This window comes from Marmota marmota, unplaced genomic scaffold (assembly GCF_001458135.2).
Source record: "Marmota marmota marmota unplaced genomic scaffold, marMar, whole genome shotgun sequence".
In the NCBI taxonomy this organism is placed as follows: Eukaryota; Metazoa; Chordata; class Mammalia; order Rodentia; family Sciuridae; genus Marmota; species Marmota marmota.
Genome location: NW_025999926.1, coordinates 4,450,258 through 4,466,936, shown reverse-complemented (window position 1 = coordinate 4,466,936; position 16,679 = coordinate 4,450,258). Strand labels below are relative to the sequence as shown.

The 16,679-nt window shown below is 38.5% G+C and overlaps 2 protein-coding genes across 9 annotated transcripts in view; both read right to left on the bottom strand.

The window, feature by feature from the left end:
• Positions 1-37, bottom strand: part of Slc35d2 (solute carrier family 35 member D2) — a 49,478-nt gene extending 49,441 nt beyond the window's left edge. Inside the window, exon 1 of the mRNA XM_048800333.1 lies at positions 18-37. The gene's annotated coding sequence lies outside the window, so the exon portion shown is untranslated. The remainder of the gene's footprint in view (positions 1-17) is intronic.
• A 1,168-nt stretch (positions 38-1,205) lies between these two features.
• Positions 1,206-16,679, bottom strand: part of Znf367 (zinc finger protein 367) — a 60,833-nt gene continuing 45,359 nt past the window's right edge. For 7 of the 8 annotated variants that reach the window (XM_048800337.1, XM_048800336.1, XM_048800338.1 and 4 more), the window contains 4 exons: positions 14,108-14,258; positions 11,260-11,379; positions 6,258-6,396; positions 1,574-3,716 (listed from right to left, as the gene is read on the bottom strand). In XM_048800337.1, coding sequence (XP_048656294.1) covers positions 3,494-3,716; positions 6,258-6,396; positions 11,260-11,379; positions 14,108-14,258 — 633 coding nt within the window. In that variant the 3' untranslated portion in view covers positions 1,574-3,493. Of the gene's footprint in view, positions 3,717-6,257; positions 6,397-11,259; positions 11,380-14,107; positions 14,259-16,679 lie in introns of all 8 variants that reach the window. The other variant, XM_048800340.1, reaches the window with a different exon arrangement.

Below are 16,679 nucleotides of genomic sequence, written 5' to 3'. Positions count from 1 at the left end.
GGCCTCTCCTGCAGCACCTGTGGGGCGCGGCTCGCGTGCATCGGAAGGCACCCGGCCCCGCGTGCGCGGCTCACAGCGTCGCCCCCCTGCCTGGGCCGGGGAAGCCCCCACTTCGTTCCCATTCCGTGGGTCACTGGCTTTTCTAGAATCCCACGTAAACGGACGCCCTTCTAGAGGTCGGCGAAGTGGACGCCACCCGGAAGGCTGGTCACAGGTCGTTCCCTTCCGCGGACACTTGTTTCCAGTTCAGGGCCCTCACGAACACTGCTTCAGTGCCTGGCGGGCAGGTGTTTGTGGGTACCGGTTTGGGCCTTTGGCAGGTGGTAGGGAGAAGGGAGATGAAGGCTCAGCGCACTTCTGCCTCTGCAAACGCACTTTGTGGTGGGTTCTGTCCCCACCTGGGGCTGTTTCTTTCCCAAGAGGAAAGCGATTGCACATCAGAGGTTCTAGTTAACTGAAGGAAATCCTCCCAGAACTGGTCATGCTAGCCAGCCTACCTGTTCTAGTTAACTTGTGAAAGTTTAGATTTTTGGAAATGCTAAAGATTAGCAGCTCAGATGGTAGAGCGCTTGCCTCGCATGCACAAGGAAGGCCCTAGGTTCAATCCCCAGCACCACACACACACACTCACACACAAACACACACACACACAAAGCCGTGGTACAGGCCTGTGATCCCAGCGACTCCGGAGGCTGAGGCTGTGGCAAGTTCAAGGCCAGCCTCAGCAACCTGGGGAGACTATCTCAAGATAAAGAAAAGGACTGGAGATGTGTAGTTCAGTGGTAGAGGAGACCTAACAATTTTCAGTTAAATTCTCGAAGCCTAACTGTATAAATGACAGAACAATTGTTACAGCTATGCAAAAAAGATGCCTGGGACAGAACTGGAATGTAATATAAAATGCACCCAAACACTTTTTTTTTTTTTTGAGAGAGAGAGAGAGAGAGAGAGAGAATGAGAATTTTTTAATGCTTATTTTTAGTTTTCGGCAGACACAACATCTTTGTATGTGGTGCTGAGGATCGAACCCGGGCCACACGCATGCCAGGCGAGCGCGCTACCGCTTGAACCACATCCCCAGCCCAAACACCCAAACACTTTCGATGGAAGAATGTAGAGTTGTCGATCATGTTTCTAGTTTTTAAGACTTTTATATTGTGGTTATATTTATGAGGAAAAATTATAAAAACTTCAAGGATATACTCTTTAAGCTTTAAATTAAAATAAAATTTTATTCAAAGCATCTTTTAAAATTACAGCATGTGTATTCATATGCTGTTAAATCTGCCAAACTACAACTTAGCCACGTGAAGCATAAAACACTTCAAAAGTTTGAATGTAAACCAAACCACATTTTTAAAACAAAAAGCAGTCGTAACACACCTCAAATTTTAGATGCCAATGTATTTCCAAGGATATAGCTTATATCAAAAAAAATCTCTGAACTGTTTCTAGAGCTGTAATAATTTCTTAAGCTATTCCAATTATACAAATAAAAAATGTTTGTGAATATAACTACTGTGGTTGACAAAAGCTGACTGGAGAAACAAACAAATAAAAACCCCTACTTTTATTGAAGCCCTTAAATTTTATCATCTGTGAGTTGGCAAGTATTTGTATTTTTAAAATTTGTACTGCCTTTCCTTCTCAGATAAGTTTATCAGATTTTAAATTTCAAGACTAATGAGTGTTGCTTTACAGTTCATATAAATCATATTTGAAAGGAAAAATTCTAGAGTAAATGTTGAAACCTAAACCAAGAAAATTCAGATGCTATGGTCTCTGACCATGCTTGTAAGTGCTCCAAGTTAAAATTCTATATACCAGATTACAAACAAAATTCTTAGACCATTACAAATATAAATTCTCTTATTACAAAAAAAAAAAAAAATCCCTAAAGATTTGTGATTTACTGTACAGAGGAATTACATTTTTAACGTATGTCCTCATCATACACATTATTGTTAACTATCATTTTTCTTTCACACTTCCGCTCCTCCTCAAGACATTTACAGACCTCCCCTTCCCAAGGCTGTGACCTGGGCACTGCCACACACTGGGATGTTTGGATAAAGAAGCCTACCTTCTGGATAAGGTGTGAACTGCACTTCAACTCAAGAAAAAAAAGGTGCTGAAGAGCCCATCTTTCCCCTCTACTACTCTTGAGGTTCACTCCAATTAAGCAATCTGTAAATCACCATGCCATGCATGTCCTTTAGTTCAGCCCAAAACAAAAGCTAAAACCATGGAGGCTTTTGCCTATGTAAAGGAGGTGGACTGCTCAGCTCTTGATTTTCCTGTTCATGCTTCAGTACATAAAGTGGTGTTTAATAACTTCATCTATTTGGAAAAAACCACCACACAAGTTAACACACCTGCAGTTTAAAACTAGTCCAGAAGCCTACATATTTGAGTAGCTAATATTTTCTGCAGTGTTTAACTCATAGCTAAATTTAGTGAACACAAAATAGCTTGGCATGTTATTCTGAAGTAAAGCAAGAAGGTGGCTTTATGCACTGAGAATATAAATACGGAGGCTTCCACTTGCTAATAACCCTAAAAAGCAGTACAACTAAAATTTAGTGTTTGCTAACAAAAGATCTAAAACATTTCACTACAAAACAACCCTGTAGATGTCCCTTTTATTAATAAAAATCCAAGTGCCAAATCTCATTACAGGGCCCATTGTATATAAAAAAAAAATTACCAGTTACCATGTTACCTAGACTTTGCAAGATTAATCACTCAATTTCAGCAAATGTGAAATGTGCAAAAGTTCCCCAGTTAACATGCTAGGAATGACAAGTGCTTCTCAAACTTAAGCATTATAGTGAATTAGAAAGCCCCAGAAAGATAAGAATAAGACTGATTTTACTCCAATTTTGAAAATTATGAACTACTGTGCATCTTACCAAGATCCTCAAATATCTGTTTTCTTCCAAGTCCATAACTTAGAACATCATCCCAAATAGCCAGCTTCCCATTTCTCAAGCCTTATTGGACACGCTATTTTGTAATTTAAAATATATATCTTACATATTTCATACTTTCTTGCTTCAGTGTTTACAGTATTGTTAAACATATTAATATACATTGTTAAAAATGATCTTATAAATAGTCTCTTTCAACCTTCTTTGGCTATTTGTACCATTCTGTTTTTTTCACAAGTGTCTTATTCAGAAAGTGCTTCCTGTGAGAACTGCTTCCAAAGAATGCATTAAACTTGCAAAATCTAGCTTCCCACAATATGTAGTTTTCTACCCTGTACTGTGCAGTCCATATTTACAAAATATTTTAAACTTTACATCCAATCCATTTCCATATAAAAAAAGTGCAATTCTCTCTCACCCCATACTCTGGGGCAATGACATTCTTCATGAATTTCTACAGAATAGCAGCCTATGATAAGCAAATAAGGTGCTTAGCTTATGCCCAAGGATCTACTTTGTAAGTACATGGGCAGTACTTCCGTACAGTGGAGAGTCTGTGCAGGCTACTGGCGGAGCGGTGCCCCAGTCAGGTTGGCCAGCTCGATGAGCGCCAGGGCCCCGTGCAGGCGCTCCCGCTGCTCCTGCAGCCGGCGCTGGGCGCCGCTCTTCTCATCGTCCTCCTCATCAGACTGGAGGAACTCCAGAGGGTCCTGCTGCTCCTGGTCAGCCTTCTGAGCCAGCTTGCCCTTCAGGGCGGGGGCGCGCTGCTCTCTCGTCTCCCAGTACCTGGGTAAAGAGCAGGCACGTCAGCTCTGTGGTTGACAAATTCCCAAAAGAGTTACTTCTGGTTAAACAAAGTTCTTTAACACAGTATTGCTTTTCTGTGTTCCAGTTCTAAAGTGAGTTCACATATACACTTTCCATTTACAAAGGGAAAATAACTCAGAAAGAAGTGAAGACTCTGGCTCATGCTTCTGTAATCAAAACCTGGCAGTTCAGATTTTACGCTGGACTCTCTAATCATGAGTTTTTACCATTAAACCATAGCTGCTCTCGAGCTGGGGATGTAGCTGAGTGGTAGAGCACCTGCCTAGCCTGCATAAGTTCCTGGATTTGATCTAATACTAGAGATAAAAAACACACACACAAAAACTGCCTTAAATCTCATGAGAAATGGACTAGAGTAATACAGAAATATTAGGGGGAAAGTCATTAGAAACCTCATTAGAAACCTCATTAGAAACCTCATTAGAAACCTGTCTAGCTGAGAGCAGTAGCACCCACCTATAATCCCTGCAACTTGGGAGACTGAAGCAGAAGGATACAGTTTGAGGTCAGCCTCAGCAACTTAAAGAGTACTGGGTTCAATCCCCAGTACCAAAAAAGTACCAAAAAAATAGTCCACAGAAGGATGGCCACTTCTTACAGAGTTGACTATGTAAAAATATTAAATTTCCAAAATATGACAGAAGGATTAATATCTGTAACATACAGTTTCAAAAACTTAACAATACTACCCTTATTCAACTATATGAATGACTGATATTCACAAGAGAAAATTGATATTTAAATGACAGCACCATTATATACAAAAATGTCCATACAAAGTCTTGTGTATTAGTATTCATAATAACTTTATCTGTAACAGCTAAAAACAACCCAAAATGTCAACAGGTAAATGAATACACAAGTTGAGATGTATCCACACAATGGATTACTAGTCAGCAACAAAAGGAATGAACTGCTGACACACTCAATTGTGGATCCATCTCAGAATACTTAAGTCAGAAGCAAGACGAACAGGACATACGCTGACTACATTTGTATAAAATTCTAGAAAATGCAAACCAGAAGTGACAGTAGGTCAGTGTTTGGGGGCTAGGGTGGGGGAGTTACAGAGGGGCTTGAGGAAACTGGGAAGTAATGTTCAAGTCCATCATCTGGACTCTGGTGATGGTCTCAGGTGTAGACATATGCCAAGATGTATCAAGTTGAACATTTCAATTATATACAATTTATTATATGTCAATTATACCACAACAAAGCTGTTTGAAAATCACATACAAAAAGTAATTACCAGATTTCAGAAAATCTAGAGTACTCAATCTAGGAAAGTACTGGTAATACCTTTAAGAGGTATATAGGAAATGCAGTGACTTCAGTGTGATTTGAAGGACAACTAGGAAGTTTAGAAAGGTCAGCAGGAAACAGGTCCTAAAGGGCTTTAAATGCCACAGGAGGTTTAGGCTTCAGCCTGAGGGCATTTTAGAGACCTCCCTCTGGTAACAGAACAGAGAATGGATTGTGAGAGTTCAAGTAGCTAAACTTGAGCTAGCCAGGAGGCAGAGTCACTGATAGGACAGACACCGAAAACCAGTAAGTTTCTGGCTTGGGGAAAATTAGAATCAGGAGAAAGAAGAGTGCTATGGTTTGGGTAGATACCCCAAAAGGTTTCATGTGTGGGACACTTGGTCCCCAGTATGGTGATGTTGAGAGGTAGAAGAAGTAAGTTTTAAGAGCTGAGACCCAATACAAGGTAATTAGGCCATGGATTTGCTGCCTTAGAAGGTATTAATATAGCTCTCTCGCAGGACCTGAGTTAAGTCCTCTAAGAGAGTGGATTATTATAAAAAACAAAGAACTTGGTTCCTGAATCTCTCTGGCTTCCTATCTGGCCACAGGTGTTTCCACTGTTATGATTCCATCTGCCATGGAGCCCTCACCAAAAACAAACAGATGGGGCTGCCTGACCTTGAATTTTCAACCTCCAACATGTACACTAAATAAACCTCTTTCATTTAAAATAGCCAGTCTCAGGTATTTTGTTATAGTAAGAGAAAATGGACTAATAAGGGAAGGGAGGAAGTGATGGAAAATTTTAGTTTAAGGGCCTCAGGGATATCACATTTAAATAGAAAATTTCTCTGAATTTGAGTAATCAAATTGTATTTTCAGATTCCATTATTTGATTCTTATATAATTTATCCTCACAAAACATGCAGTTTATCCATTCAACTACTGATTAACATCCATAAACTGTGGTAGGCCCTAAGGACACCCCAGGGACAAGACAAACATTCCTGTCCTCATGGACCTTCTAGTCCAGCAGGGAAAGTAGGCAATAAACAAATGTGTGATGGATGCTTTGAAAGGGAAAATAGTGTGTTATATAAGCATCTATTAAATGGGTCCAAGCCTGTTTGTTTTGGGAGCTATTTCAAGTTATTTCATAAGATGTACAGAAGCAACATTTGAAATAAGAACATTCTCTAACCCAGACCCAAGCCCAACAGGCCCACTCCCAGGGACTAAGCATGGATGCCTTACTTTGCCAGCCACTCGGCAGCAGCCTTGTTGTCTGCAGCCTGGTGCTTGCTCAGTGTGTCCGTAGGCTCCTCTCGCTTCAGTCTGGCATAAGGGTGCTTTGGACAGTGGCGGTTTGCATGGGTGAATCTGCTCAGGCAGCCTTTAAAACACCAACGGAACCACTTGTTAGAACCTGGACATCCAACAGACATATTGAAAATGTTCCACCTCACTGGTATCCAAGCAAGGTTACCTTTAATTAAATGAAGACGGTGAGCTTCAACAGACTAGAACCAAACAAGCCTCTGAATGGTCTTAGCAATGCCAGTGGGGGGACAGGAAGACAGCTCTGATACAACTTAGTCATCGCCATGTACATGTGCCAAGCCCCACGAGAAATGCAAGTCATAAACACTGAACACCTCAGAGCTGAGAATTCCATTCTTGGAGTCTATCACAGGAAACATCTCAAAAGATGCTCAAAGCTATAAGTATAAAAACATTCCCTCAACTTTGCTAGTGACAAGCAAATTTTAAAAACTGGTCAAATAGATATTGGATGTGTAACCCTGAGGTCATCATTTTGCATAAAACTATAGTATTCTATGTAAAACCATAGTTATAGCAATAGGGTAGAACCATGCTAAATTTCAACTATAACCATAAAAATGAGCATAAGAAAAAAATCTTTAAAAATTGTGATTAAAAAATTATGTAAGAAAATATGCTTTCTTCACGTAATAGTTAAAGAGTTTAAAACCAACATAAAGGCAAGCTCTACACTTACTTTTAAAGATTTTCTACTCCCTACAACTAAATGTGGTATTTTTAATTGCCTTTTAAGGTTTTCATCTGTAAAGAATATTTTATTTAAAAATCAATCATTTCCAAGATTTTCAGCATGGGTCACAATTAACAAAAAAAGCTTAATAATGTTTTAAAAAATTTATGTCAAAAATTTCTCCATAGGGCTGGGGTTGTGGCTCAGTGGTAGACCGCTCACCTAGCATGTGCGAGGCCCTGGATTCAATCCTCAGCACCACATAAAAATAAATAAATAAAATAAAGGTACTGTGTCCAACTACAACTAAAAAATAAATATTAAAAAAATAAAAAATAAATTTAAAAAATTTCTCCATAGACTCCACTGCTGAGCTTAGCCACAACCCATTCAAGAGACAGCGGACCTTGCTCCACACACACAAACCCTGCTCCAACTTCCACAGTACTTCAACACTGAGAGTAAGGGAGACAAAAAAAAATCCCAAACCGACAAGCAGACCCCACACAGGAACCACCTGGGGAGGGAGGCGCCTAAGGTTCCACTCATGGACATTTGTTCCCACAGCAAAACAGAGAAAGCCTCCAATATGGAGGCTCAGAGGAATCCACAGTTGAGCAGCTCTCCAAGAATGACCTAAATCAGCAGCTCTACAGTGGCAAACAGAGAGGCACTGGAGCTTGAACTTCGCACTTGGATAACACTGAGCCTGTATGTTGAAGCTAATATATAACAACAGCACAGGACAACCACTCACCAAAGAATCCTTGATGGAAGAAGACTCCATCAAAACATGCCAGTCTAAGACCTCTGAAAACTTGAGTAAACAGTCTCCCCCTTAAATTTACAATTCCCTAAGGAACCCACAGATATTGAAAGAATGAAATTCCAGAGAAAGACTATAAAAAATTGATTATTAAAAGACCTAAGGAATGAATTAAGAGAGCACATATAGAAAATGAAATACAATTTCAGTAAAAAGCTACAGATTCTGAACAGAAACTAATCAGAACACCCAGAAGTGAAAGATACAATAAAATTAAAAATTCACTTGAAAGTATCATAAAAGTTGGATTACGGTGCTGGGGTTGTGGCTCAGTAGTAGAGCACTTGCCTTGCATGTGTGAGGCACTGGATTCGATCCTCAGCACCGCATAATAAATAAATAAAATAAATAAACAAAGAAATAAAGGTATATTTAAAAAAAAGTTGGATTACATAGAAAATAGAACATCAGCCAGGCGTAGTGGCACATGCCTGTAATCCCAGCAACTTGGGAGGCCAAGGCAGGAGGACCACAAGTTCAAAGCCAGCCTCAGCACTTTAGTGAGAACCTGTCTCAAAATAAAAATAAAAAAGAGCTGGGGTTGTGGCTCAGTGTTTAAGCATACCTAGGTTCAATCCCTGGTATCAGAAAAAAAAAAAAAAAAAGGAAAACAGGACTTCAAACCTCAAAGACAGGGTATATGAACTTTAATACTCAGTAAGTGGTTAAGAAAAAGAAAATGAGGAGACCATGATTAGAGTATACAAGAACTCGGGAATAATATTAAGAGACACTGGAATTGAAGAGACTAATGGCATTAGAAACCTTTTCAGTGAAATAATAGCAGGAAATTTTCTAAACCCTAGGAATGAAAGTGACACCCCTATATAAGAGGCATCTAGAATCCCAAATAAATAAAATCAAAAAGAATCTCTAAGATACATCATAATCAAAATTCCAAACAGAAAAAACAAGGATAGAATATTAAGTCACAAGAGAAAAAACATCAGGTCACATTTAGAGATAAACCAATAAAGGTTTACTTCCGACTTCTCAGCTCAGACGCTAAAATCCAGAAGGGCAAATAAGTAAAAATAAAGAAATAAAATCCAGAAGGAATGAGATAATAATCTAAGCTCGATGGAAAACAATTACCAAGATTGCTATACCCAGCAAAGTGAGCATTGAGAATTATAGAGAAATAAAAATATTCCAAAATAAGGATAAACTGAAAAAAATCATGAGCCACTAAGCCACTACCACAGGAAATACTTAAAAACAAACTAGAGAACTCCCAAATTCATGAAGCTCATTAGAAGAGTAATTAAGCAAAAGAAAATTAAAACCGAATTAAATATATGAAACAAATCAAAATGGGAGGCAATAATAAATATACCTCCATAATAATTGAACATAAATGGTCTCAACTCTCTGAAAGACAGAGACTGGCAGAGTGGATTAAAAAAAAAAAAAAGACCCAGGGGGCTGGTGTTGTAGCCCAGTGGTAGAATGCTTGCCTAGCACATGTGAGGCTCTGGGTTCCATCCGTAGCAGCTCATAAAAATAAATAAATAAAGGCATGTATCTATCTAAAACTAAAAATATTTTTTAAAAAACACCATGCTGTTTGTAAGAGACTTATAGGCAGGCATCCACAGCACGAAAATAAGTAGAAAAAGACATTCCAAGCAAATTGAGTCCAAAAACAAGCAGGAATAGCTATTGTCATATTCAACAAAGTGATTTCAAGCAAAAATCAGAAGCAGCAAGAAAGGCCACTAAATACTGGTAAAAGGAAAAATCTAACACCTCTTGACATTAGGTTTCAGATAAACCCCAAAACAATAATATCAGAGGACGGCAATACATCCCTCTCACCAATAGACAAGTCATCCAGGCATAAAATAGACACTTCTGACCTAAATAATACTATAAATTCAAATGGACCTAAGAGACATCTTAGAATATTTCATCCAACAACAGCTAAATTCACTTTCTTCTCAGAAGCTCATGTAATCTTCTCCAAAATAGGCCATATTAAAGATCAAGAAGCAAATCTTAACACAAAACAAAGGGGGGAAAATGTATATACATATAATCCCTTGCATCTTATCAGATAAAAATGGAATAAAATTAGAAATGAACAGCAATAAACATTACAGAAACCACATAAACATCTGGAGATTGAACAATATTTTTTTTGAATGAGGAATGGATCATAGAAGAAATGAAGAAAAATCTTAAAAATTCCTGGAATCAAACAATAGTGATACAACACACCAAAATCTGAGACACCATAAAGGCAGTTCCAAGAGGAAAGCTTATAGCATTAAGTGCCTACATTAAAAAAACAGAGAGACTCCCAAATAAACAATCTAATGCTACATCTTGAGGTCTTACAGCAGGAACGAACTAATTACAAAACCAGTAGAAGACAGAAAATAATTAAGATCACAAACAAATTAATAAAATGGAAATAAGAGTCGGTTCTTTTGAAAAAATAAACAAGATTGGTAAACCCTTAGCAAAACTAACCAGAAGAAGACAGAAGGTCCAAACCAACAGACATTTCTGAAATCCAGAGGAACTATTTTGAAAACAGGGAGCAGGGAAGGTACATTTATACATTGTTAATAGGACTGCAAATTTTGGAAAGCAGTATGGAAATTCCTCAAAAAACTAGGAATGGAACCACCATGTGATCCAGCTATCCCAGTCCTTGGTATTTATCCAAACAAACTAAAATCAGTATATTATAGTGATACATGAATATCAATAATTATAGCTGTACAATTCACAATAGCCAAGTTTATAAAACCTACCTAGGTGCCTCTGAACACACAAATGAATAAAGTAAATGTCTATATTTGCACAATGGAGTTCTACTCAATCATAAAGGAGAATGAAATTAAATGGTAAATGGATGGAGCTGGAGAACATCATGCTAAGTGAAATAAGCCAGAAAGTTAAGGGTCAAATGTTTTCTCTCATATGTGGAAGTGGGTGGTGTGGGGTTGGGGGATGGAGGGGAAAGGAATTAAAAAAGAAGAAGGAATCTCACCAAAATAGATGGGAGACCAGTGAAATAGAGGAAGGGGTTCAAGAGGGAGAGAGAAAGGGAAGACATGGAAAAGTACTAGGGAAAAAAGATCTACCAAATTTAGCTGTGCCCATGTACTGTTATACCACAATAAATCTTGTGGTACTTAGGTTTTCCATACATATATGGAATGCACTAATTAAAATAATAGAAGGGAATTAATAGAGTAGAGCAAGTCCTGGGGAAAGACACTGAGCGAAGTACATGCATGTACAGATACGGCATAATAAGCCATCTGTGAGGTATCATTATAGTGCACCAATGAAAAATAAATTGTAAAAGGAGAAAAAAATCTCTCCCTCCAAAAAGCAGAGGTAAAACATATTTTAACTAATAACTAGTATCTATTCTATAAATTTAATTTCTAACACCATACCATTTTCCGAACAAACAAAAGGCTTCTCTCCAGTATGAAGACGCTGATGTGTTTTGAGCTGTCCACTTTGAACAAAGGCTTTCCCACAGTCTGGGTAGTCACACAGATAGGGCCTCTCACCTAAGAGAATATATTACATGAGGCAGTGAGTGAGAAGAGGAAGAGTCAGAGAAAAATCAACCTGGTGTATGTAGATCATGACTCCAGCCAACAATAAAACACAGGTCATAGCCCACGCAGACCAGCAAGCACTTAGATGGTATCAGCAGCTCTCCTCTGGGGAGCACAGTGTTTCCTTAGGTCTTGGGCTTTTGGGAACCCAAGTTCCAGTCCTTGAAGTCACCACTTTAGCTTATCTATCCCATACTTTTAGCCCCATAGTCCAGTCACTAGCTCTTACTGATTCTTTACGATGTCTCCCACTCCTGCTTCCCAGGGGTATTTTCCCTGGTCAGGCTGGCATCCCCCACTGGCCCAGAAAAGACCCTCCAGCAGTCTGCTAGTGGCCTCTAGACACTTCCCTGCACAGGATACCAGACTAGCTGTCATGGAACTCTGCTTTTTTGATACCCACAACCCATAAATCACCCCCAGCCTCGGACAACTAAAAACTGCCTGCTGACTATTCAGTGGTATCCTAATATCTGCACTGTAGCAGCCTCACCAACCTCACTGGCCACGGGTGAGGGACAGGGTTGAATCCTGACTTCCCTTCTGGAGAATCATTCAGTCAGGAGGCAATTCCTCCTCACCTTGTGCTAATCCTCGAAAATCCTCTATTCCCAGCCCTGCAATCTTCCCAATCCTGTGGACTCTCACTCACTCTTCCTACCTGCCTTGGCTTCCAAATCCTTGAACTTTGTATGCCTTCATGAACTTTATGTCCTGTGTTGTTTATGTATCATAAAAGCCTTCTTCCAAAAATTCATACCACCTTATACTTCATTTAAATTCCTATAAATAACCCAATGCTAGGCTCACACAAAGTGCTCAAAAATGTTGTTTAAGCCAGGCACAGCTGTGCACACCTGTAATCCCAGCGATTCAGGAGGCTGAGGCAAGAGGATGGCCAAGTTTGAAGGCAGCCTCCAAAACTTAGCAAGGCCCTAAACAACTGAGCAAGAGCAAGATCCTGTCTCAAAATTAAAAATAAAAAGGACTGGGGATATGGTTCAGTGGCTAAGCACTCCTGGGTTTAGTCCCCAGTACCAAAAAATAATTGTTCAATCTTAATTACAATTGTTATTTCTTGAAAAAAAAAAAAAAAAAAAAGATCATTTAACCAACATATTACACACTGGTTCTTCTTAACATGACTCAGAACAATAACAGATCGTCCCCTAAATTTTTCATTATATAGAGAGATACTAAGTGGTCATGATAGTTGGATATATCTTAATAAAACACAGGATTGCAGGGGCATTATTTAAAATAGGAAGAGAAAAACTTTTTGCAAAGTACACGCTATTAGAGCTTAACTACTTATCAGGCATGTCGGTCTTAGCTTCCCGGCGAAGTATCAGGTGACACCCAGAGGAGCAGGAGTAAGTCAGGACTGGGCCTTGAGCCTCTCCTCACAAGGCTACAGTCTTCACTCTTACCCACACTGGCAGCAAGCATTCTATGACTTGCAAACCAGTTTTTTAGGTATATTTCAAACTAATAAAGTTAAAAAATATATACATAAAAATTCTCAAAAGTAACTATTTCATTAAGTAAATTTTTACTAATGGAATCTAAATTCCCCTAGCCATCTTATAATGATTCAAAATTATAACTTTACCCATTTTTCAGGGATTTAATGAAGAAAACCTTATCATATTAAAATATCTCTCTTCAACAAACATAAAAAAATATGAAACAATCACCATAATGGGAAAAATAAAGGACCGAGGATTACAAGGCCAATTTTAGACCAGAACAGCCCAATAGACATATATTTTGAACTGCCCATAGAAGCCACTTTAGACAAGCTAAAAAGAAACAGGTGAAATTAATGTTTTACTTAATCCAGTTTCTCTAAAATATTTCATTTCAACACCTAAAAATGAATTTCTGGATTATTTATTCCTCTTTTTTCATACAAAGTGTACCCTTACCTACCATCTCAATTCAGACTGCTCACATTTCAAGTGCCCAACAGTCGCATGTGCTAGCAACTGCAATATTGGGCAACACCACTCTGTACTTAAGATAATGACAGTCTATAAACCAGTGGCAATTGGGTTTTTGACACTTCAGCTTCCTCGTCTTTAAATTATTAGATGAACTATAAGGTAAATCATTCCTATGAGGCCAACTTTATAGAAAGAACAGGACCCTCGATAAATTACTTTTTTGGCTCTGTACATAGTATTTAAAATGTAAGCGTATAAGTTCTATGTACAAATAAAGATGTATGAGAATCTTGGGGATACCTACTTACCATTTATTTCAAAAAAAGAAAGAAGAAAAATCAGTTCACCATAGAGTTAATGGTTAGGTCAAACTGAAAAAACTCTACAAATTCTATTAAAATATTGACCATTGCTGTTTTAGTATTTGGCCTACAAATTAACTTTAACAATTACAAAGATAATATTAAGTAAAATTCTGAAGGAAGAACCAAATTTAATAAAATGACTGTGACATCTAAATTACTATAACTTTAATAGTTACACGGAACCAGTGTTCTTAAAAACACCACTCCCCATCTACAGGAAACTGACTACGCCGTGCCTATTTTTAAAAACTTCATAAATGATACTAGTAATGTAAAGTAACTACAAACAATTTATAAGCACAAACACCGGATCAGTTTTCCAGTTAAGAATTACTTCCAGCATTCTCTAAAATGTGTTCAGCTCACCTGTGTGAGTTCTTTTGTGAGCCTGGAGCGACTTCTCCCTTGGAAACACCCTGTTACAGATGTTACATCGGATCCTGCTCGAGGAATGTTCTCCTTCATTTATTAAATCCCGGACAGTATCTGCTCTGGGTCTACCACGTCGGATTCCATCCTGTGGACAATTTGTATGAACCTTATTAAAATTTCTTGAACTCTCCTCAGTAAAGTCATGTATCATAAAAGATATCAATCTTTCTTGTGTGATATTAGCAAAAATGGTGAAGTAGGTGGCTCCAACAGGCCATCCGCTACAGATCACTGGAAAAATCCAGGAAAAACTATCTCAATCACCTTTGTCACAAGCCCAGAAATAGAAATTTACAGCAACTGGGTAAAGTCAAGAAAATGCCCACTTATTAACCCACTTGAATCAAAGTGTGAAATATGATATGTCAAGAATTATGTAATGTTTTGAACAACCAACAATAAAAATTAAAAAAAAAAAAAAAAAGAAAATGCCCACTTAAAACAGGAGGAAAGCTGTGCAGCACTTGTACTTGCCCTTTCTTTCTCCCTTCCCCAGAGGTGGTCCTGTAGACCACAGGCTGAAAGCTCAGTATGGGAACTTAATCCCTGCTTCCAAAGGGAGCAGAGAATACCTTCTTCTGAAAAAACTGTCTGATTTGACCTCCATGGGGGACCCTATGGACTGATGGTAAGACATTTGTTTTTGTTCTGGAACTGTCTTTGTTCTGGAACTTTGTTCTTGGAACTCTCTTGGGGCAGAAAATTGGCTATTCAGAGGGCACTTCTCAAAAACCTTAAGACAAATAATAACCTACTGCCATCTGGAGCAAGAGACTTCAAACCCATGAAAAGCCTGGGAGAAAAAGCTGGGAGAGAGTTTTTGGAAAATTAGGGCATTGAAAAGTACTCAGGTATTGGGAATCCAGAAAATGACCCAAGCACCCAGGGCATGTGTCAGAAGCATGCTTAAAAAAAAAAAAAAAAACTGTATAGACTCTAACATTTCACTTCTGACTGATTATCAGGCTCAGCACAAGCAGGAAATGAAGCACATTTTCAGTGTGAGCTGTGGATGAAGCTCAGTGGTAGAATACTTGTCCAGCAAGGCCCTGGGAGGGAGGGAGGGAGGGAGGTCCAACACAAAGCTATTCTGCATTTCTTTTCCTTTTGTGGGGCCTGGGAGAAAGAGGGGAGGGGAGCTCTAGGCATTCAAGGAAATCTCTCTCAAAATACTAGCTGGCTACATGCTAAAGTAACACAGCTTAGAGAATGCAACAATGAATACAAAGTTTAGAAAACTAGTTCAGAAAAATCACTAAACAACCACAACCCACAACACACAATAAAAGCAATACCTGAGGAGGAAGAATGTGAGTTTCAGAGTTACCACATTCAGATATTTTTAACAAATGTTACAAAACATGCTAAGAAATAAAGTATGGTACATATGCAAGAGATATTAACAGGAACAGACCAAGAAGAAGCACATATATTAGACTTAACAGAGAAAGACTTCAAATCAACTGTCAAATAAGCTCAGTAAGCTAAAAGAAACCATGAACAAAGACTGAAAAGAAACCAGAACAATCTCTCAACAAAAAGAATGCCAATAGGGCTTGGGTTATGGCACAGAGGTGGAGCGTTTGCCTAGTATGCGTGAGGGTTCGATCCTCAGCACCACACAAAAATAAACAAATAAAATGAAGGTATGCTATCCATCTGCAACTACAAAAAAAAAAAAGAAAAGAAAAGAAAAGGAATGCCAATAATGAGATAGGAATTATCAAAAGGAACCAAATAGATATTATGGAGCTGAAAACTAAAAAATTAAAGTGAAAAAAAATCCACTAAAGGGTTTATATGGCACAGTTGAGCTGGCAGAAGAATCAGTAAATTTGAAAATGCTAGCTGCAATTATCCATTCTGAAGAACAGAAGAAAAAATAAGAATGAAGAAAAATAAAAAGAACATAAGACACTGGTAAGACACCATCGAGGATGCCAATATACACATAAATGGAGTGCTAGAGGTAAGAGAAAAGGACAAAATCAATGTTTGAAGGAATAGTGCCTGAAAATGTCCCAAATCTGGCAAGACACAAATCTAAACATCTGAGAAGCTCAAAAGATAAACACAAGAGATCCACAGTGAGACACACTGAATCATACTGTCAGAAGACAGACTCTTGAAAGCAGGGAGAGAGAAGTGACTTGTCATGCACAAAGGGGTCCCAAAGTGAGATTAATGCTGATTTCCTAGGAAAGCAGTGAAATGACACATTTAAGGCACTAAAAGAAGAAAAATGAATAATTCTATATCCAGCAAAAATATCCTTCAAAAAATGAAATTAAGCTGGGAGCACCTGAATCCCAGCAGCCCGGGAGGCTGAGCCAGGCAGCTCACAAGTTCAAAGCCAGCCTCAGCAAAAGTGAGGTGCTAAGCAATTCAGTGAAACCCTGTGTTTAAATAAAATACAAAAAAGGGCTGGGGATGTGGCTCAGTGGTCAAGTGCCCTTGAGTTCAATCCCTGGTTTAAAAAAAAAAAAAATCCTTTTATGGCAAAGGA